This window comes from Caloenas nicobarica, chromosome 5 (assembly GCF_036013445.1).
Source record: "Caloenas nicobarica isolate bCalNic1 chromosome 5, bCalNic1.hap1, whole genome shotgun sequence".
NCBI classification, from domain to species: domain Eukaryota; kingdom Metazoa; phylum Chordata; class Aves; order Columbiformes; family Columbidae; genus Caloenas; species Caloenas nicobarica.
In genome coordinates this window covers 6,041,092-6,064,833 of record NC_088249.1, presented here as the reverse complement: position 1 = coordinate 6,064,833, position 23,742 = coordinate 6,041,092, and the positions used below count along the sequence as shown (strand labels likewise).

Sequence of the window (23,742 nt, the reverse complement as noted above, 5' to 3'; positions counted from 1 at the left end):
GCATTTCTACGATTCACTACCAGTGCCCTTTAAATTAACCTCTTGTTTTAAGGTAGAATTGGCTCACATTCTGAAATAATATCCACAGGCTTCCACCCAACAACTCAAGAGAAATTGCTGGTGGAGCATTATAGTCATTACAGTACCTTCTGGGGAAGTCCCTTGTGTCTGATGCTTACCCGAATAACTGAGGGACCTAAGGCAGCTTCATATGCACTCTTCTGGGCAGCCAAGGAATGACAAACTTCTGTAGAGAGTTTTGAGTGGCTTTGTTAATTAACAAGATTAAAATTGGCCAAGCTGTTGTGGAAAGGCCCCCATACCTCTCTCCCACTGAAGATGAACTGGCTGGTTGCTGTCTGCACTGCAACATTCCTGAGCCCTTTTCTTGCTCTCCAGAAAAAACGGTGTGTGCTGCCTCCTGGCAAAGGGGGATAAGTTACACTGCTGGAAAGCCATCGGTATTGAATATCACTGTGTGGGCTAGCTGTACAAACAAGCCAAAAAACCTAAGGAACTAAGTGAAAAGCCATAGTTTCTGGGTTTCAGTCTGTGATGTGGGTTGACAGGAATGGGAAAAAAGGATTCTCCTTTGTAGATCAGGACTTCTAGATGAGGCTTCAAGGCTGTCTGGAGGCAAAGGGGATTTAAACTGTGGCACATTTAGCCATTCCCCCTCCCGCTGCTCCCGAGAGCCATGCAAGCCCCTTCCTGGCTGTTGGCAGAAGCTGGGAAGGAAATCCCAGTTCTCCCACCTTGTTCTCTGACAGCCGAAAATAAGTCCATAAATCACAGGTCATCAGAGCAGGACCAGGCTCCTGCTGACCCACAGAACATCACTATTGCTGCGGCCGAGTCTGAAGCACTGATTCGCAGACACAACAGCCCCTTGATGTTAACAGGGCAGAGCAAAGCGGACTTTAGGCAAGTCAGCAAGAGCAAAGTCTAAAGATGGGGAGGTGGTGGGGTGTATGTGTTAGACTTTAGTGGTGTTGTTGGGGTGCAGAGGGTACCGGGGTATCCGGAGGGGAGAAGTGAAGCAGCAGAGTTCACTAAACCAGAGTATTGGCCTTTTGAGTCAGCGTCACTTCCAGGCTATTATTCTCTAGAAAAACAGATCAAGTTTATCTTTTGCGTGCTTGGCACTGTGTTGCTGACATAATTTTTCTCCAAAATACAGGTCATGTTTGCTCTCAGCTGAGCAATCTCACCTTTCAACCCCTTTGCACTGATCCACCAGCGTTTGGATTCCCTGTGCTGGTCCACCTGGGCTGGGTGGGAGTGCAGGCTGCTCAAACCACAGCCAAGCTCCTCCTCACCTTCCTCTTTTCTTGCCTGGTGTTTATTTTTCACATGAAAACCACTTGGAGGGGGACATAACCGGTCTCCCAGCTCCAGTAATGTTTTCCTCAAAATACATATTTTTAATCAGCTTGAGGGAGAACAGGCTTTAGTCTCATTTGTGTCCCCAAAATATCCAGCTACAAACAGGGTTGCCCAAGCCTCACTTTTTGAAGGGGGATTTCGGTGAGGCCAAAACCATTTCAGAGCTCACATTAAGCATGGAGGTTGGCACACAAATGCCAAGGAACACCCTCGGCTTCAGCAGACTCAGCTGTGCCAGGAGGTCAGAAATCCAGGGTGCAGAAGGCAGAGTAACGCTAAAGGCTTCCCTGGGGAGATGCTGATTTCTAGCCCCTGCTGTTAGGTGGCTCTGAGAGTGAAAACAGTTAAATTGCAATTGCACATCCAAGTTTCCGAGCCTTTGAGCCAACCATTGCTACTTCAGATCATCGGTCCACGAAGAGACTCAATAGGCTTAGTCCTTCTCTCCTCATCTGAAACCAGACTTGGAAAAGAAAATCCCTGCAGCCTTCCCTGTGAATTTGCTTCCCATTACACCATCGACTTTTGAGATCCGATTTTCACTGTGTCCCTTCATTCTCCCCCTCAACTAAGCCTGACTGTGAGCAAGACAGTGTGATTGGATTGCATTTGAGAAAGTCATACATGAAGCGAGTGAAACACGCTGCCAAAATACCACCCCACTTACGGGAAACGAGAGGATTGTATTTCATTTCACAGTTCACTCAGCTGAGTCCTAAAGCCTCGGCTGCCTGGAAAGCCACCCTCTTTGCTCAGGCACATTTTGCCACTGACAATTTACAAATTCAGAATATGGACATGCTGTAACAAAGCAATTTCCTGCTGCACTCACATTGTAAAAGATCCGATGCAGCAGTCTCTGCTCTCTGCATGCTCACAAAGTTTCTCTTTCACAGTCTCTTCATCATCAGACACCAGTGACACCGTCAGCTGATGGCCAAGAGTATTTGAAAGAATTTCTTTTAGAGACACAGACCCAATAGCTCCTCTGGCATAAACTCCTTGTGACTGCATTCAGGTAGGGCTGGGGAGAAACTTTTTTGGGAGGTGAGAAAAATCAAAGCAAAACTTACATTTAGAATGAGCTGAAGTTGTCTGAACCTGTTCAGCAGCAATTCTCCTTTTCTGCACTTTTTTCTGCTCCCAAATCCATGCCCAGTTCACCTTGCTCAAACAAGCAGGAGGGACCTCAGTTTGAGACCTTTCCGTCTGACTGGAACCATCGATTCCCAAATTCCCCAGTGATACACTCAGCCGGCACAGGTACACGAGTGAGATTTTCTACTTCCCTCCTCTGGGAGTATCGACTCCAGCAAAATCCTGCTGATTGACATTGATTTAGCTCTGCCTTACTCTTTCCCCAGCTCTTGAGGGAAAATATCAAGGACAAAAACACATTAAAAGGGAAATAGATACAAACTTCTTTTTTTAGAGCAGATATTTCTGCTTTCAATTCTAAACAAGGTCCCAGGCCACTGAGGCAGTTTTTGTTTTCCTTGGTACCAGCGCTCAGAAACAAGACAGGAACACCCAGAGACCTAAGTGAGGTCCTAAGGATATATTTTGGTTATTATCAGGAAACCGTAAAGATTAACAGCATGCAGCCTTCAGAAATCGTGTGGTTTCTGATGGTGGGGAAATTGGTGAAGCACAATTACGGTATATGAAAGCAAAACAAAAGAACACCTGTGAAATGGGTCCTAAAACCTACTGTCCTTGTTTACATTGAAGCTCCTCCTGAAAGCAAACAGATCAAGTGCTTTCTAAACCTGGATCTATCCATTCATAGAGCATCTTTAAGCACCTACACTTAATTGCATCTTCCTGGCAGAAGAATTTGCTTTTCATTTCAGAGCTTTGTACCACTCAAGACTAAATGAATTCTCACTAGTCCTGTTCAATGTTAGAGCCCAAAACTTTTAATGAGTGGATAATCCAGTTATTAAGGCTATTAAGGCCTTAGCCTGCAATACAAGAGACCCCAGGTTTAATTCCCTGGTCTTCTGTAGGCTTCCCGTACCATGTAATTACTAAAAATCACTTATGTCACTGCAGTCGCTGAGTGCTCTGATTTTCCAGAGCTCTTGATATCATGGGTTAGAAGGCACTGTCAAGGTTGTAAATCATGGAGTTCGAGTTCACTGTTGGACGCAAACACGGTAGTGATTAGAAGATGCTCACATGGTACTAATGCTGTATCTCAGAGAAATACTGTTAGCATCAGAATTCCGTGAGGAAAAAAATATGCATATTTAGCAGCTAGAAAATCAACTGTCTTCCTTCATAAAATAGACACAAGGGAATAAAAAAGCCAGGTTCACTACTCTGTGTTATACCAACTAAACATTAACAGTACATTGCAAATATAGTAGCTCAGCAGCGATCACATTTGTTATCATTCAAAGGAAATCAAAGTGTGTGGTTTTTTTCCATTTTAATCTACAGCCCCAGACAATCTCATGACAGGATGTTTCCTTGCCATTAAAGACAACATGCTCTGATGCCTCTGAAACCTCAGGATATGAAAGGGAAGAGGAAACGAGGAGCATTTCTAGTGAACAACTCTTGAACCCGAAAGCAGCTACTATGACGCTGCAGAAATTCAGGCTGTAGCAAACTACCACCAGTGCTGTAAAATGACGCAAAAGTCACCTCCAGACAGCAGCCCCCCAGAGAACAGAAACATTGAAGAACTGAAGGTCCAGTAAAAATTTCATTTGCAACTACCCACTAGTTAATCACAAAGTTCTTGGTTGATGCCCGAAATTTCAGCCTTTTCCCCGAAACAGACATCTCCTGATAGCACAGTGCCTCTCTTGAGCAACATGTGTGCGTTTCAGAGAGGCGGTTTTGTACTCATTTGGGTTTCAACAGAAAGACGTGATACAGCAGACCAGCAGAGTGGCTGGAGAGAAGACCTTTTCCAGGCAAGTAATTGGCAATTGCTAAACTGACTGTGCAGTTTTGGAGACGCTCGGTCAATCTCTATTTAAATTCTTAGCTCCCTCCTCAGTTCTGACCCTCTTTCTCCAGTGCATCTCATAGTGCTGCTGCTTGTTAAGCACAGAAGGAACCTGCTGTTAAAAGTTGGGCTCTGCACATGGACTAGAGCAACCCAGGGTGAATGCAGCTTGCGCTGACTGTTTCGATGAGGTTCCTATCAGAATGAGGAAAATAAGCATTCCATCATTAAAAGGCTAAAACATAAATCATATTTTATTATACCCTGAAATTCCTGTTATGCTGATCATGTGTCTGACATTTTATCTCCATCTCATACTTATGCCAGATACCTACAACAAATTCACTCTGCTATTACTTGTCACTGCAGAAGAGAAATTGGCTCAGGCACTCAAGTGTCCCCATCCAACAACACGAATGCTGCTCCAGGAGCTGCAATAAGTTTGAATTTCATATTTCTTATTTTAAATATGCTGCAGGTTATTTACAAAACCCAAGAGAGCCTTCAGCATGACAAATGATAACTCCTGAGCACGACCTGTTTCAAAGCACAACCCATTTCAAAGCACAACCCTTTCCCTCCTCAAGAAGTGGGTTTTATTCTTAGTTGATTTCTGTTGAATTTATTAGATGCATTTTCAGCTACAAAAAGTAATTGCTCAGCCTATACCCAACAGAAACATTTCAGCAGAAAACTTTCACATTCTTGCTACTAAAGATCTGATGAAAACAAACTGTCCTCTTCCGTTTAAACGGTCCCGTCATTCATTAGCCCATTCCTGTGAGTCAGTGCTCCACAAGTTCTTATAAATTACTATCTTATCCAACTATTTCTTTGGCCCTCTATTACCACACTAGTTAGTAGTATCCAGTCTTAAATGCATCTTTGTTCACAATGCTTTGGCAAGGAAAGGAAATACTCCTTCTCTCTCTAAAGGGTGCTTAAAGATATTAAGTCATTTGGTCAGGGGCAGTAATAAGTCAGTGGCAGAACAGCCAAGTTAGGTCTCCTGACTCCTGGGTTAACACCCTTGTCATTTAATCACCTTTTGATTCACTACAGTAAAGCCAGGGAGTTCCAGTGCACTGGGCACTGTTTGTACATGAACAGCCTGACGTCTTAAAAAGCTTCATTTTCATGTCACAGGCAAAGAAAGTTATGAGGCACGTGGATAAGAGAGCTCCTGGGAAAATCCAGGAATACGTGGTAGAACAAGGACTAGGTGTAGCCAGCAACAGCTCTCCTCTAACCATTTGCTGTACAGCCCCATTTTTTTTCTTCCAAACACACAAAAATCAGAAAACTGTCTTTGTATGCAGGCAGACAACAATCCCTGGGGGATGGCTGGTATTACCAACAGTCAGAACAAAGTATTACCATGAAGACTTCACTTCTTCACCACTCCAGCCACATGGAAATCATATGGTCACTACTGATTAAATACTGTGTATCAAATACTGCTTCTGTTCTGGAAGATGACCATACATTGTGCTGGTTTCAGCTGGGATAGAGTTAAGTTTCTTCCCAGTAGCTGGTATAGCACTGTGTTTTGGATTTAGTATGAGAATAATGTTGATAACACACCGAAGTTTTAATTGTTGCTTGAGCAGTCAAGGACTTTTCAGCTTCTCATACCAGCCTGCCAACAACAAGGTGGGCAGTGCACAAAAGGTTGGGAGGGGACACAGCCAAAACAGCTGACCCCAAGTGACCAAAGGGACATTCCAGCCATATGATATCATGCTCAGTATAAAAGCTGGAGGAAGAAAAAGGAAGGGATGGAATGTTCAGAGTGATGGCGTTTGTCTTCCCAACTAACTATTACAGGTGATAGAGCCCCGCTTTCCTGGAGATAGCTGAACACCTGCCTTCTCGTGGAAAGCAGTGAATGAATCCTTTGTTCTGCTTTGCTTGTGTGTGCAGCTTTTGCTCTACTTATTAAACTGTCTACCTCAACCCACAAGTTTTCTCGCTTTCACTCTTCCGATTCTCTCCCTCATCCCACTGGAGGGGAGTAAGCGAGAGGCTGCGTGGTGCTTAGCTGGGGTTAAACCGCGACAGTTGTAAATCATTAAGTCAGAAGGGGAATACCCAGACACGCAGACATGAACACACTTTGCTTGCCAAGTTGGCTGCTGAACTGCGTAAAGGACATAACTATGCAAACACACCTAAGTGTGGCAGGATTTTTTTTTCTGTTTACCCCTAAATCCAAGATAAGAAAAAGGTCAGGGTAACCGTGATTTCTGAGTGCCCATACACCAGCCCTGTTTTCTTTTGCTAGATTTAGGCTGAAGAAAGGCAGGACAGAGAAAAGCAAACAGCCAAAGGAACTCACTGCTTTGAGGATTGCCACTGCGTCCTGCTGGAGCCACGTTGGGTAGATGACTTCATCGTTCAGAATGGCCTCGAAGAGGTCGTCCTCGTTCTCTGCCTCGAAGGGCGCGTGGCCGCACAGCATCTCATACAGCAGGACGCCCATGGCCCACCAGTCCACATCAGGGCCATACAGCATCTCCTGCAGGATCTGAAGATGACATAGGAAAGAAATATCAACCCTGAAGCTTCTTAAATAGAGCAGGTGAAGAAAAACAACTTGGAAACATTAATGCAGAAGTTCTCGCTATGTCCTAACAGCACTCTCTGCTAGGCTGGCTGTATGTCCAGGAACATAGAGGTGATCTCAAGCTGGGAACCCCCAGAGCAGCACAAAGGTACATCAGATGCATTAAACAAGGGCTGAACTTACTTGGCTACTCACAGGGTGTCCTGGGAAACAAGCCTTTAGAAATGATGCTGGGGTTTAGCAAGAGGAGAAGGGGCATTTCGGCAAAATGAGCTGAGCTCAGAAGTGGCAGAGCAGCCACGTGTGGGAGTTTGCACCACTGTTTCCTTGTCTCTGGGAAGGAAACACTTACTGAGTCCCAAAGGCAAGGCTTTCAGCTGGAGTGAGGAAGGAGGGCCAGTGTGTGCAAAGGGCACAAACACCAACTACAGACAAAAATTCAACGGTCTTGAAGATGGACCTGAAACCTTGTCAGAACATCTGGCAGCATCTAGAGGGCATCTGTTCCTTAAAGGGGTGTTTGTTAATTTTGTAGTGAGATTGGGAAATGATAGGGAAGGAGAGGAAGCATAAAAAGGAACTGGGAAATGAAGAAGAATTCAATCTCCTTTGAAATCAAACTGGGCCAGTATGTGCCTGTCAAGATTTTTGCAGCTGTGCCTCCATTTTTCACCTCACATTTCCTAAAGAAAAATATAGGCTTATCTTGGTGCCTGTAGCAGACTGAAAATTTAGTCATGTTTTGCTTGCACAAGGGACTGATAATACAAGCATGCACCTAGGAGTAAACCTTGTAGCCAGCAGTCAAATAAGGTGTAGCTAAAGACACCAGAGAGTACACTTGCTGCTCCAAAGCTAAGGCACGCTTTTCATATTGTAACCAAGTTTTCCTGGCCAAAAGAAAGGTTTCCTATACCTCCGGAGCGATATAGTCTGGTGTACCACAGAAGGTGGCTGTGGTAATGCCATCGTGAATGCCTTCTTTGCACATTCCAAAGTCTGCCAGCTTGCAGTGACCCTCGTAGTCCAGCAGCACGTTGTCCAGCTTCAAGTCCCTGAAACGAGAATTGTTCACCGAGTCGCTACGTGCTTGCGGGAGCCTCAGTACAAGTAGAGGCAGCGTCCCAGACCTCAGCAGCTGAACCTGTAAACTAGACAAGCCTCATCATCATAAAAAAATAAACAGAAGTCATGCAGGAGGGGTTTTCTTTTGCTTCATCTCTTACAAAAGGGAGGGAAGAACAAACATCATTCTGCCGAACTGCATTTAATATGGGCAGGTGCTACACGAGTTCACCCACATGGCTTTCAAAACACACCGCAAGCCTGGCTGGCAGAGCTCTTGCTCATTTAGCTCTGGGACTCACTGGGGCAGAGGTTGCCAGAGCTGTCAAATTGCGTAAGGATGTTATGATGCAGCAAAATGAACACACCACATGGGATGTGCTCTGATTCAGCAAAGCACCGTGCTGGGAGCTCATGATGAAGCCAAGGAGGTGTGGAAAGCCTCTTCGGAGGGGCAGCAGATCCCCTCTTCTCCTGAGGCTTGGGGGGTAAAATCCCAGACTTCCCTGGATCTGAGCAAGCCTGATTGATAAACCTCACCTGCAATGTTATCCAAGCTGAGAAGAAAAGAAACTCCCTGCCGACACCACATGCACAAGGTGAACCTTCAGCCAGCATGGGATGCCTCCACCATAAGGCAAAGTCTTAAAAGTCCTCCCAAGTGTATGGATTGTATCAGGACTGCACTGATGTAAGAAGTGTATGGCCCCTGTAGTGCTCATTGCAGTAGGCACCTCCTTGTCACTATCACAAGAGACCCGCAGCCAAATGCCATTCCGTACAAGCTGCAGAAAGGCACGTTTTCCAATACGTGACCTCTAACAGCACAGGAGCTCCTCATCGAAAGCAGAGCCCCCACAATGACAGGGCCCTAACAAAGCTTATCAGCTTGCCTGACCTTGAGATTGCCCCAGGGAACAGCCTTCAGTCAGCAGTGCTGTCAGGAACGTGACCAGAAAGCACGGGGTCATCTGCAGACTTGGGCAATGCCTTCCTGAAAATACAGACCAGCTCACAGCACATCTGGCTTTTCAGCTGCCAGACAAGCTATGGGCACCCTCACGGATGGAGGAAAGGAGCTACGATGGGAGCTCTGTGCAGTACAAATAGGTCACGTTCCTTTTTTGAACCATCTCAGGTATTGGCCCAAGAGTGCACAGAGCTCTCACAGCAGCTCTGGGGCAGGGAAGTGTTGCTATTGCTATTTTAGTGAAATGGAGGACACCTTATAGGCCTAGATAAAGCCACTTTTGAAGTCATTCAGATGCCCAGTTAAGGATCAAATAACTAAATACATCTATGGGTCTCAGGGCCCTCCATGCTGGAACTTAGAGTCATTTTACCTTATGGTTGGACATTTATTTCCCTGGGAAGGGAGAGTAATGGGGAGGGTGGTAACATAGCTGGTGGCATAACCATATCAATATGAAAACCTATGGGAGAGCTGAAACCTGAATTCAGCTTGATCCTGTTCGTCATCCACCTATGACCTCAAAGTGAAAATCAGGTGGTCAATTGCCGTATTTTGCATTGGCATTTCTACAGCCCACACCACCCCTGGAAGCCTCTCTGGAGCTTGAGACAGCTCTCCCTCAACTTCCCTGTTGCAGTGGAAAGATCAATGACGCATTGTGCTAGACAATCAGAGCCACGTCCTGTCCTGAAGAGAAAAGAAAAAGCATTATTAGCCTGTTGAATGGATGGGAAAGCAAGGGGTAGAGGTTAAGAGATTTGCCCATGTTCCCCAGAGCCAAGACTGAGCAGCGGCTTCCTGAATTCCAGCTCCGGATCTTTAATCGCAAGATCATACATCCTCTCTCTGACTTTAACATGGCATGGCAACGCGAGCCAGCAGAAACCCCTCTATAACAACGCTGCCCTTCCCAGCAGCAGGCCCAGCAGCTACCGGTGGCCAGTGAAATCTGGGCGCTGAGGACGGTGCCCATGCCCGTCTTATGCTCCAGAGTTTGCTCTGGGTGGGATGCTCAGCAGAAGACACTTCTTTTTCCCTTTCTGAGAATCGAAAATGGCTGCTAAGGCATCTGGGCAAAGGCTCATCTTGGAAGGGCTTTAGACGAGCACAGTGAGAGGCATTGTACATGCTCGCCCATGACACTACGCCTTCAGCGGCAGTTTACAGCCAAAGCTCCTGTTGCTCTTCCCTGTGGTTCCTGGCAGAGCAGGGAAGCCCTCCAAGCATGAAGGCAGGCCTTGTTTCCAGGAATCTGCAATGATGTGCTTGAAACGCACAGTTTAGTCTTGGCTCGGTTTTAAATGCACCAAACACCTTTTCGGCCCTGGGCAGGCCTGACTGACGGAGGGTGCCCCTAAAGGTGGGATGGAAGGGGAATTTTAGTGAACCTGTTTGGAGATACCCCTTCAGACTTCCCTTCACTCCCCAAAACATCCGCCACATCCTGGCATGCTTTGGGAATACCTCAAAATACACCTTATACCCGAGCCAGCAGAAACACAGTCACGTACATTGAGTGAGGAGGTTACAGTCCCTCATGGAGGGCCTGAGGAGCAGAAGCAAGACACAACCACAAGGCAGGGCCAGCTCTGCAGACCAGATCACCAGGCGCTGGGCCACTTCTCAGCCTCTGCCCCACAGGACATGCTGCAGAAAGCCCGAAATCCCTGCTAGCTGTATCGTGTGCAATGCTCCTCATCGAGATGGCAGGAGTTTCTGCAGGTGCAAGTCCTTTCAGCACTTAAAAGGGGCCTATAAGAAAGATGAGGACAGACTTTTTAGCAGGGCTTGTTGCGATACCACAAGGCGTGATGGTTTTAAACTAAAGGAGGGGAGATTCAGGCCAGACATGAGGAAGAAATTTTTTGACCCTGAGGGTGGTGAGAGCCTGGCCCAGGTTGCCCAGAGAGGTGGTGGATGCCCCATCCCTGGAGACATCCCAGGCCAGGCTGGACGGGGCTCTGAGCAACCTGAGCTGGTGCAGATGTCCCTGCCCATGGCAGGGGGGGCACTGGGGGAGCTTGGAAGGTCCCTTCCAACCCAAACTATTCTATGCTTTTATGAAGAGCACTCTGTGCTCGCTGCGTCCTCCTAGAGAGCCTCTGTATATGTAATAGCCATTAAATTTTAAACTGTCTGCCTCTTGCCGAGCGAGTACAGTTTTAACCACCCAAGGCAAACCTCCAGCCCTTTGGCTTCTCTATACTGCACATTAAACCCATTAAGAGTGACTGTTGTCTCCTCCTGCAGTTGAGATACCAGCTTCTCCTGACTTCTTTCCAGCAACATGAAATCCAAAACTTGCATTTTCTATCTTCACATAACCCGTAACAGGACATTAATCTGCTCTCGCTTGCTCAGGTGCTCTGGCTACATACAGATCATTTTAGAAGAGGACCTCTCGTGACCAAAGAAGACTTCTCAATGCTCTTTGCTTGGCAAGGCCACAGAAGATGGCCTCACACATCCCTCTTGGAGCAGGTCTGGTGGGTCAGGACAGTGACAGGCTCAGTCATGCGGTTCCTCTGGAGCCTGCTCCCGCCAGCTGCCCCATAAGATAAATCTCTGGGAAAGCTGTGGTTTGGTCTCATGTTTAAGCATTTGTCTCAAGTGATCCCAGCAGCTCTAAGCTCTGTACTAGCTGCTCCACGTTGACAGGTCTCCCCATGCGTCGTACCCCGTGAACCAGCACAGCCACATGAGAGGAAAAACACTGACAGGTTTCTGAGATTTACAAGGAGCTCTTCATTTTTGCAGTAAGGATTCCGGGAAGCTGATGAAACTGGAAGCCACCCAGCTCAGAATGCCCAAATCTACCTCATTTCCTTAATACTTGCATTTTCCATTCAATATTTTTAGCAGCTCGATGAAGCAATAACGGCGGAGAGGGTTTCTAAGGTCCTGCTGAGGCTCTGCCTTTCACTGGCAAACCTCCCCTGGAAAACGGGCTTCAGCCTGGCTCAGAAAGGCAGCCTTTGTCCTCGCAGGCAGCCATGGCACATCGGCTTAACGGTCTCAGTTTAGTCTAGACCCAGAAGAAATGACAAAATGAGCTACTTCAGCGTCGCTTGCTGGAAGAGGAGTTTTTTTATACATCTGCCGCTTGAGTTTAACATTTGTAAAAAAAAAAAAAAAAAAAAAATATATATATTTTACAATTGCAGATGATCTGCTCACTTTCTGAAGCATCTGTCAAATGCGATTTCCCTGCACCAGGGAGTTTTGCCAGTGAATAGGTGTTATACACGTACCCACCACTTGCTCTGCTTAGATCATCTCACTCATGATCTAGAAACTATATTTGAAAGGATGAAGTTTTATTTTGGTTTGCTTTTCTTTTTTTCCTCTTTGGTTTCACCACCCTGGAAGGGCTGCACTTGCAGTAAGGATCTTTTTCTTTGCAGAAACTGGTTTCCAGTTTGAACTGCCTTGGTTTGAGGTTCTCCCAGGTTTTGGTAATCTCAAAGGTCCAGTTTAAAGCTCATAAAAGCCTGCTGTTCCCGTCTCAATGTAAATCATTTAGTCATGAAAGATGTAAGTACAGAGCAGTGGGAGCTGGCCACAAACATAGGTGCGACTAGTGCAATACTCCAGTCAAATGTTAAAAATAATAATAATCTTTTTAAAAAGTAATATATATATACACACAATTAAAAATAAAATCCCGAAACCTGGAATTAGCTAAATGAATCATTTTGGTATTTCTGAAAGGGAAATACTTACTTTTTCAAGTATTCAGCATGCAAGGCCATTTGGACACTCTTTTGGAAACACGTTTGGGGTGAGCAAATGTGCAATCAAACTCCCTTTGCAAGCAGGGAGTAGATTTTTATTTTTCTCCACCTCTTCTGCTGAAGTCATTTTACTTCATAGAAATACTGAAATCTCCATCAGGATGGGGAAAAATGTGTTTCTATTGCCTGCTCTGGTAGCAATGCAATACACATTTCCAACTCCTGCTCCAGTGAAACTCTAAACTATTTTTTTGCAAAACGAAGCAACTTCAGAGAAGAATTAAAGATGTAAAACCTGCAGAGTAGCACAGTTGGTAAGACACTTACCAAAGAGGTTGGATTTTTCAAGTTGGAGGCCTTGCTCCAAATACAGAGGAAAACAAATTTAAACCAATATTTTGATTAAATAAGGAGGAGAACAGATGGAAGTCTCAGTTTTACGTATAACTCTAAATACTCATGTGAAGCTAATATCATTTCCTATTTTCCTTTGTATTCATGAATAATACCCCATACAAAGTATTTTATTTTACTTGAAAACAATACTCTCTTGGACTTGCCAAAAAATAGCGTTGCTTTACAAAAGCCCTAACAATTATTTTGGGCCCACAAAATCTGAAACAATTTTCTGTCTTTCTTTCCACACCACATTATGGAGACTCGGTTACCAAACTCAAAGCATATAATTACTTTCATGATTCCATTCCCACCACCTTCAGATGAGGGACCTCCAAGTTTTGTTCCCAAGATTTCATACCACTTTGAGAATAAAACCTACTTCCAATCCTGTGTGCCTTAGGTTGTAGAGAACACACTTACAAATTCTTTCATAGAAAATGGTTCACATCTCCCACATCTTTTCTAATAACAACCCAACATTATTTATTTTTATGGTCAAGTAAGTTTTTACAACCAGAAGCTCATATTCTCACAGCACCAAGGAAGAGTTAAGCAAATTTCCTAAGCAGTAGTAAAGCCGAGTGTCAGCAGGCAGCAATAAATACAGGCTAAAAACGACACCTGCAATATATTCTCCCAGAGCTCGGACATAAAAAGCCAGGCTGAGCTGCCGATATTTGCCTAGTTGCTACCACATCTTCAGGGTAGCGGGGAATATTGAAGTCACTAATGAAAAACCAGGTTACTGGCCTTTGAAACAGGAAGCCACAAAGCAGAGATCAGGAAAAGATTGAGCTGCACCAAGCTGGAGAAAACCAGTTTGAAATCCTGAGTTTTGCTGCCAAATGAGAGGGTGAGCTGTTTCCTTCCAGCCTTGGAGCCTTCCTCTAATCGTAGAATCACAGAATGGTTTGGGTTGGAAGGACCTTCAAAGCTCACCCAGTGCCCCCCCTGCCATGAGCAGGGACATCTGCACCAGCTCAGGTTGCTCAGAGCCCCGTCCAGCCTGGCCTGGGATGTCTCCAGGGATGGGGCATCCACCACCTCTCTGGGCAACCTGGGCCAGGGTTTCACCACCCTCAGTGTCAAAAATTTCTTCCTCATTTCCAGCCTGAATTTCCTCTCCCTTAATTTGACTCCTGTCGTACTTTAAAAGGGAAAATCAGGATAGCTGGAGCTTACAGAAGGCAACCTCTTGGGCGCAAAACAATGTGAAAAAAACGGAGGTAAGGCTCATTTTTGTTACACAGCACATAACGAGTGTGTAGCCACTCACATCACTGCTTAGGTTTGACAAGCTGAGATGGAAAGTGCAGCTTTAAGTGCCCACAGCTTCACCATGCAACCTCTAAACCCCATGGGATTTAGTCCATGCGCTCCGTCCTTCCAGGCACTGCAAAAAGTATTGTCAAAATATAGCACAGGGCTGCAAAACATAACTTCAACTCCTTGTTTTCTTGAAAAACATTCTCCTAGGTAAAGGAAAAGTTTTTTTCCTAGTTTCCAAACAACTTCTGAGGTGCAAACCCATCCAGACCACCAGCATGCACGGAGACACTCCAGCTACCACAGGTGTACCGCAACTTGCAGTGCAACGTAACTGGACAGAAAGGAAAGGAAGATCTCTCCAGGTATTTGTAATTACCAGAAAGTAGGAATGAAATATAGTAAGGTGCCCTCTGCACTGTCTTAACAACCAGAAGTTGTTTTCAAAACCTGACCATGCTTAAGTATTTAGGGACCGTAAATACAGCTAGACTGAACCGCTTTTCTCAGAAACAAAGCAAAAGCAGAGATGTGACATAACAATTCAAGAATCCAACTCAGACCCAGGATAAGTGGTACGAGCGAGTGAAACTCTACTGCAAATTAAGACTCACTGCTATAGCAATGTCCTTGCTGGCTGCTTTGTGCAGCCATGGCAGGCAGAGGAGGTGCGTGGAGTAGGTCAATCCCACAGGCATCTCAGTGCCTGAGCAGTTCTCCATCCAGGAGCCCAGTAGCATTCCTGGGGACTTTATGGCTTCATCCTGCCACAGCACATCCTACAGACCCCACAGAGAGCTGCGGAGGGGGAATGTGGCAGAATATAACAGAGCTTCACAGCTTTCCTCTGCTTCACCTGACCTACCCACGCTGGCACAGAGTACAAACCTCTTGAGATGCTCTGTGCCCATGGGTTAGGATAAAGACATGAAGGATTACAACCACGCCACCTCCAAATCAGGCTCCACCTCTCTTGCAGACACCAGGATGGCAGAGTGATGCAACATGCACTCGTGTCCAGGGTCAGACACAAAGCCAGAACACACGGCTGAACTTCTCTGAAAACTCACGCCAGAAAACACATCCAAGGACCACTCTGGAGAGCAAGGAGGGTGTTTGAGCTTGTGCAAGGGAGAGGGAGATCCTCCCACCCACCTGCATCTGTGCCCTTCAGTATGGCCAAAGGCAGCCTGTATCAGTCTTACGCACTCATGTGGATAAGTCTGATTAAGCTTTAAAATACATTCTTGCTCTGTTGCTTGGGCTTTAGACTAAACTCTGTTGGCAAACACTTATATCCAGAAGTGCTCTGCCATTCCATTTTAATCGTAAAGTCAAGCAGCCCTTTAAGCCTAAAGACAAGTTTCTGCAAGCCATCCGCCCGGGTTAAGGCAGCACCGCGGGCTTTTTGGTGGAGATGGGCTGGAACCCAGCGCTGTCGGCTCCCCATCTGCCCGACCCCTTCCCCTCTCTGGAAGCTGGTTCCCCAGACCACATCAAAGCACCAGTCCCCTCCCAGCACTCCCCAGGGCTGCTGCTCTGGAGATAAAGCAGTGCCCAAGGCGTTGACTTCTCTTACGGTGAAGGAGCTGGCATCAGCCAGGACCCAAGACCTCTCTTGAAGGTTTGAAGTGCCAACAGTCCCACCTCCTCTCCCTCTGGGCACTTTAGAAAAGCGTCTGTGGAAGCTAACACACTTACCAACATGATTTCATTGCTACTGAGATGAACGGGCATGATTCATCCTCCAGTTAAATTAAGAGTGGTAGGCTAAAGTATACAGGCATAGACCAAAAAAAACCCCTTGGCATACCACAACAGATAATGACAAAGTCTCCACCATGCTAGTGGGTCTGAAGCCACGTGGTATGGATCCAGTGGGACCCCACGGGTGCCTTGAGTCCCGTCAGGGTCGGGAACACCTATAAGCTTCCCCTTTACTATATGCATGTCAGCTGTAAGAAACCTAATGATAGTTTTCAAAGGCAGCTTTACAAGGGCAAAAAGACATTCTTGTGAAATGGGGCAGCTGAGAGCTTGAGCCATTACTGCTGAAACACAGACGCGCTGGAGATTGCCACGTTGGAATAATCCCAATGATGGTGCAACACATATATATTTATATGTCCACATTTGTGTGCGTACATTTTTTTATATATATGTATATTTATGTGTTATTTGCTGTACTTTTATGTGGCAGTCTGGTCAGGAAGGAGGAGTTACACTTGAGGTATTTCCCCGAATCCCAAAGCAAACGTCCTCCCATTTACTGCAGGAAGGAAAGAGGTGGACAGAAAAAGGCTTCGTGTCCCGCTCTTGGTACGCATGCCACGCACTCCCTCTCTGGATGAGCAGCCAGCCTAGTCCTGTGATAGATTCCTCGGTCCCACTGGGCAGCGACACTGGAATTTGCTGGCCCTGAAACATCACTCACAGAGTTGCTCCCAACAGAGCTTCTATTTTACCCTTGCCAGAAAAAGAGGGAAAGAGAAAAAAAACCACAAACCAAAACAAACCACAATGCTTCTTTTTGTGAGTGTCCTCGCCTGAAGTCTTCCGAGAAGGCATACAACAGACTCAAGACCCAAATGCACGGACAAGAATCAGGTGTGGACTTAGGACCGACAGTGTCGAGAGAGGTTAAAAAGCATAAGCCTATTATGTCACCTTGACAAAAATAGACCCAACTTTGATTTGATACCTGATACAGAAATTAAAATGAAATCAGGCTTGTGCCCGTGGTGCAACATGGTCTCAGTGCTTCAAGGTGGAGTTAAAGTTACCCAAGATTAACCATTGCCAACTGCCCACCATACAGCTGTTCAAAGGCCCTGTCCCAGCTCCGAGCTGTCCGGGTAGGACTGGGGCAGGACTGTGTTGCCGAAAAGGTTTCTCTTTCCCTCAGCATGGAGTGACATGTCCTCATGTCACCACCATGTGCTACTAAGCCTGCCCTGGGGGAATTAGACAGTAGCTCCCACCAAAGCGACTTCCTGCACTCTCACTGCTCATCTCACAGCTGCCCCGAAATCCACCCTCCCCACACTCGGAGTGTTAGGAGGAGTGTTTCAGTCCTGGAAATAACAAAAAATAAAACTAAAGGTTGCCCTACCCATCATGATCATGTGTGCAGACTGCCTCTGGGAACAGCTTGGGCAGCAAACCAACCTGTGCCAGCACCGGTAATGCCAGCAGGGCTTTGTGGTGAAGAAGACACTCCTGCATTGAACCTGTATGTCTAGTCAGGCAGACTTCTCCATACTCATCCGATAGGGATAGCACTCACTTTACTCTGAGCCTGATCCTGAACCCAGCAAAATCAGCTGAAAAAGTCCTGTTGGGTTCAGTCAATTTTGGATTAAGCTCTTAGAAAAAAAACCAAACAACCTTATTAAAGCTCTGAGTTACAGATCCAGATCTATAAAGCTGTGGCTATAGGTACTCATCTCCTTTCTATAATGGAATGAACAAAGCTGAAGGCAAAAGTATTTGGTACTTTCAGGTGGGATCTTTAAAAGCACTTCTCTTTGGCCTGTAGATTTCCACTGCCCAATCTACCATTAACTTTTCAAAGAGCAACACCGGGGCAGCACAGATGCTTTTGAAAATCCCACCATCTGCATTGAATTTCTAAGCACACAGCAAAAGAGCAGTGCTAGGGACACACTGTGGGCACAAAACACGCAGGAATCCCAGTACTGCGCAGGAGGGGATGCTGCCTAGCCCCGCTTGGAATAAAATTTAAATATATTTCCTAGGAGATGCTGCCTTGAGAGCTGTTTCTTAAGAAACTGGTACCATCACTGGTATCATTGATTCTCTTTTTTTCTAAGACTCTGGTGATCCTGCAGGCACACAAAGTGCTTCCCTGACTGCTCTGATCTCCCTGCTTCTTCCCACAACACTCACTTAAACAGCAACAGTAAAATCAGATGGAGGAGGTATTTGTAGGAGCCTAGCAAATGGGTCATTATCCCAAGATTTAGTTTCTCATTTCACGTGGATTCCTGTTGCTATTCACTCATTACAGTGATTCACTCAGAGCTGCGTGAAGCCCAAGTAACCTGGATAAGCAGAGCAGAGCCAGGTGAAACTCCTGGCTGGGCATGTCCAGCTCTCTGCAATCCCGCTCCCACTTCTGGAGTCTCTTCTCAAGCTGCCAACAGGGACAAACTCAACCTTGTGTGCCACCCCAAAAGCCATACGAGCAGCAAACAGACCCCAAACTGCCCGTGAACAATGCTGGCCAGCGTTGTCGCTGTGTCACACCTGGTATTTAACCCATGGGTCTCTTAGATCAGGGCTCCCTCTCCAGCTAGCAGAGGGAGATGGGTGCTTTCCCAAGTTCAGCCCCTTTAAAATTTGACCTACCAGCTGGCAAGGCCACTTAAATTCACAAATTAGGTGCCTTAGCTGTTTGCCCAATTGCAAGCAATGCAGAAGCAACTCAGAGCAGGAGTCAATCAATGCTCAGCTGACATGGCTACCATGCACAGAAAGCTGCCAGCTCCCTTGTTCCTGTAATACATGAGACAAATGAATCCAAAAATGAAAACAAGCCCTGCCTTAACTGACCCCATCTAGAAAAAGGACAAAAATGGGACCTGAATGAGCAAGGTCTCTCTTTACACTGCTTGCCCACGGATCTGTCAAGTCCCTGCACGCAACGCACTGCGACCCAGCTGGCATCACCCCAGTCTGCAGCAGAGCCCTTCGGACCATGCAGGAGGATACCCAGGGCCACCGTGTGTCTCTGGGAACACACCTCCTGGCACGACCCGGCTTTCTGTGGCACCACGCTGAAAGACTGTTTTCCAGCCCAAATATTACAGTCCTTCCCCCACTAAACAAGCCAGCCCCTCCACGGGCATCTACAGTCACATCTTTGCAACGTGAAGAATCAGCACCCATTCCTTTCATCACCCAATACACAGAGTATCAGCTCTATGGGGGGGACAACTGGGAAGTTTGCTTAATGGAAGTACAAGGGGTATTTTCAGGACAGGAATGGGAATAATGACTAACACTGGTGCACAGCAAGCTCCAGCTAAGGTGGAAATTTGGAGGTGTTACCCACGAGTAGCATGTGCCTTTCAGTTGGCTGAGTCAGAGTCAGTTCATGCTCTCACTCTGTGTGTTCACCCTTATTTCCAGGCCCAGGATGCTTCGCTTACTGGAAGGTACCTCCTGCAACAGCTATTCTTAACTCATCCATTTTCAGGCCAACACCACAGACTACAAGACTCCGGGATTTACTGTTTTAACTGGGGAAGATCTGGAGCTGTGAGGTCCCTCTTATTTATGCAGGCCTTGACAACAGGCTTGATTTTCTTGATTATAAATCCCTTTCTGCAGGAAAAAGACACCATAACCCCTCATTGAAACTTAGTTCTAATCTAGGGAGACAAGAAGCAGCAAGCAAACCAGACAGAAATCTTTGCTGAGAGGTGTGATGGCACCACACCAGATCAAAACACAGAATTCAAGACTTTGTATCTAAACCTCCTGTGTTTACATAGGTCAGAATTGCACAACAACGGACATTTTCTATCGCGATACAAAAGTTAGTCATCTTGAAGACAAGATGATTTTCAAAAAACTCCTTGTCTCTGCTTCCTAAAGGTACACCCAGGTGACATCTGAAGTGCACTGGTTTTTAGCTCCTGTCCCCATCAAAGTTTAGCACACTCCACCTACAAGGCTGTATTTTCTGGCAGGAAAGCAGTTCTTAATGTTATTGACAATTCCAGCGGGTTCAGATATCAGGTACTTCAAACTCATCTACACAGTCAAGTGCCGCCACTCTCAGACTGGACTGCTGTTTTCAGATACTCTCCCCATGAATAAATAATTGATTGAGGACTAATGGAAGACCATAGAGGCTCAGAGGAAGCAGAACAACTCTTTACCACCCTGAGAAAATAGAACAAAAAGTGAAATATTTTTATTTTAACATGCCGAAATGCATCACCCACAAAAGATATATAAAGTGAATTCCTGGAACTGTTTTAGAGAGGCCACACAGACGAGGAGCAGTAGATGACTTGTGTCCTCTCTGCACTTTGGGGACACCATATACATGGGGTTTACCTGTCCCCCATTTCTGTTCTCAGGTAGACTTCAGAGTGCTTTACTTTCCAGATGGTTTGCAAACCTCTTGATGATTTTGCATGAGAAATGATTTCACAGGAGGGTTGTGAGAGCCGAGAATGCTGTGTCGGGGATGGTGGTGGGGGTGCTGCAGCATACTTTGTGCTAGACTGTAATAGGAAAGCAACCACACCATGACAAAGCAGCAACTTTCACGTCAAGATTACAACCATGTGCACTGGGAATCAACTTTTAAATGCAGGGTTACTTTCACTTCGCACCCCGCATTGTCCCTGTGGTGACTTGGACAGCACCACAGTGAGATGAATACAAACCCAGCTTGATTCCTCTCCAGCGAATTCCTTAATTTTGTACTAGTGGTTTTGAATCTCTGCATTTCCATAGCACGTGCCTCTGTCTCCAGAGCCACCCTTACTATCTGGAACTCAACCCTTGGGCATGGTTTTCTGTCCTGAGACCAAGCACTTGCTGCCACTCCTGGCACCGCCGGCAACCTTTGCCATGGCTGGAATGACTCAAAACAGAAAACACCCAACAAGAAGACAACCCTCATCAACAGCCTTTCATTCCCCCCCAGCAACCGCCATGCACTCGCAGCACAGCTCTGCCCCAGAGCTCATCCAAGCTTCAGGGACCAGGCAGAAACACTTTCCCCGCTGCTCATCCCCACATGAGCCTGTACAGCGAATTTCTTTGCCGAGTGATTCTCCACCCCAGCTTTCTACCTCAAGGCAAAGTGCTCCTCAGCCCAACTGCCCTGATGCCCACATGGCACCTTCAAACCACAGACGTCAGAGTTCGGGCACTGGTGACGCATTTCTCAAACAGGCGGTGACTTGCTGTTAAATCCAGCAGCCGAGCAAGCAGAGCTCCCCTTTCTCCTCGGCTGCCCTGGGCAGCTGGAGCTTTTTCTGGCACCTGATGAGCAACCCTGTGGCTTTTACCTCACATGCAGAAACAAGATAGAACATGAATTTTAGCTTAGTTTCTTCCTGAATCTTTAAAGGAAAGGATTCAGATTTAGTACTGGCCAACTGCTAAGGTGCCAGCAGGGCTGTTTTTAATAAGCTAAGACAGCAAGGTCCCTCTTTCTGGTGATTTAAGCCTTCTCCTCCAGCAGCTTGACCACATTGCTTTCCAACTGAACCTGCCCTTCCATGCCCTGTCCCATCCATGCTTTTTGGGGCAGTGAGGGTGCTGCATGTTGGGCAGGCTCAGTGCCCTGCAAAGAGGGACAGCGAGGGTGGGGGAATCCAGAACTTCCCCACGGGCTACAACCAACCTCAGCAGCAAGAGGAAGGCCCTGTGCATGGCATGGCTGCAGCCTGTACCCTCAGCAGGGGACAGCACTTCACATTAACTCATGTCACGAGTAGTTATAGGAACAGAGAGATTTCCTGGGTTATAGAATAGTTTGGGTTGGAAAGGGCCTTCCAGGCTCATCCAGTGCCCCCCCTGCCATGAGCAGGGACATCTGCACCAGCTCAGGTTGCTCAGAGCCCCGTCCAGCCTGGCCTGGGATGTCTCCAGGGATGGTTCATCCACCACCTCTCTGGGCACCCTGGGCCAGCATCTCACGACCCTCAGTGTCAAAAATTTCTTCATGTCTGGCCTGAATCTCCCCTCCTTTAGTTTAAAACCATCACCCCTTGTCCTATTGTAACAGGCCCTCCTAAAAAATCTGTCTCCATCTTTCTTATCGGCCCCTTTTAAGCACTGAAAGGCTGCACTAAGGTCTCCCCAGAGCCTTCTCTTCTCTAGCTGAACACCCCAACTCTCTCAGCCTGTCCCCGCAGCAGAGCTGTTCCGGACTCGGATCATTTCTGTGGCTCCTCTGGACCCTCTCCAACAGGTCCATGTCTCTCCTGTGCCGAGGGCTCTAGAGCTCTGGTTGCTCTGGCCAAGCTGCATGGTGGCTCTCCGTGGTGCTATCAGCTGTCCCCTGTCCCCCTGCCCAGGATTTCAGCTGGCCCATGTGCCCCCTATCACACCCCATGCTTCTTGCCAAACTCCAGTTTACTTGCTTGCATCATGCAGTCCCATGCTCTGCAGCACTGTTCCCTTACCCAGGCTGAGCCTTTCCTAAGATCTAATACCACTCAGATGAGCAAGCATGGAAAAATCCTCCCTGCCTCCATGTGAGCCCTAAACTACAGATTACTCCATGACTTTCTGGCACCCACAGTCCACATCATCAGTCCGTGAGTGGGACGGGCCATATACGCATGAGAGCGCCCGGGCAAAACCACAGAAGGACCTGCAGCGGGCTGGCAAGAAACGCGACCGGTACAGAGGGCTCTCAGAGGAGCCAGAGGCTGTGACTCAGCCCAGGAGGGGCTGCACAAAAACACGGCTGCCAGCGAGGCCCACAGGAATTTCTTTAGGGAGATTCTTCCCCCAGAGACAGGTGAGGGAAGGCGCCTCATCATCCCCATCATGGAGCGGATCTGGTGACTACCCTGCCAGGAGGGGAACTGCTATTGTCCAGCAGATTGTTTCCAGTCTGGCTAAAAATGGGATGACAGGAGACTAATTGCTTCACTGGAGAATGAAAAAAAAACAAAAAGCAAAACAGTCTGGAGTGAGTGAATTATTTTGTAGACTGTTGTTGTTTGGGTTTGTTTCCATCCTGGTTTAATGAGCATTAATGACTTCAGTTGCAGGAGGATAAGGGAAGGAAAGGCATTAGGGTGAGACCACGATCTGCACAGACTTCTCTGCCCAGCATACACTTCTGCCCCAGACACCTCTACAGCCGTGCTGGCAAGAAGGCATCACATCTATCTGTCCACCCCTCCTTCCTCCAGCTCATCAGAATGAGGAGGGTGGCTGAGAGCAAAGAGAAACATTAAGTTTTCTTTTTTAATCTGTCTGACTGGAAGTGTCAGCCTTCCCACAGCTCAAATACTTTAGCGTGTTAGCTATGCTTGGCAGCGTCTCTAGAAAAACGGCTGTCCCTTCTCAGTGGCAGGGAAACAAAGGGAAAATGTCCCACAAGAGCAGATGCTCCAGGAAAAAGCAGTAAAGCCCATAGCCTGTAAAATAAAGCTTGCTTGTTTTGTTGGCAGAAGCCACACTGAAACTTCTGAGACTATTTCTGGTATCTGGAGAGATAGAATTAAACCTAAAGCCAAGACATGTAATTAATGTTGAAATTCTTCCTTACATAACAGTGCCTGGGACAGAGCCATTCACTTGGCTGATGATGCGAACAGCCAACACAGGCCAAGAAAATGCCTGTGAGCAAATGAGCGATGCCTGTGTTATACCCTGTGCCTAC

General features: G+C 46.8%; 1 protein-coding gene across 1 annotated transcript in view; it reads right to left on the bottom strand.

The window, feature by feature from the left end:
* The window catches only part of PRKCH (protein kinase C eta), a 119,081-nt gene that overhangs the window by 14,301 nt on the left and 81,038 nt on the right, over positions 1 to 23,742 (bottom strand). Inside the window, exons 11-12 of the mRNA XM_065635143.1 lie at positions 7,831 to 7,969; positions 6,687 to 6,875 (exon numbers count right to left, since the gene is read on the bottom strand). Coding sequence (XP_065491215.1) covers positions 6,687 to 6,875; positions 7,831 to 7,969 — 328 coding nt within the window. The remainder of the gene's footprint in view (positions 1 to 6,686; positions 6,876 to 7,830; positions 7,970 to 23,742) is intronic.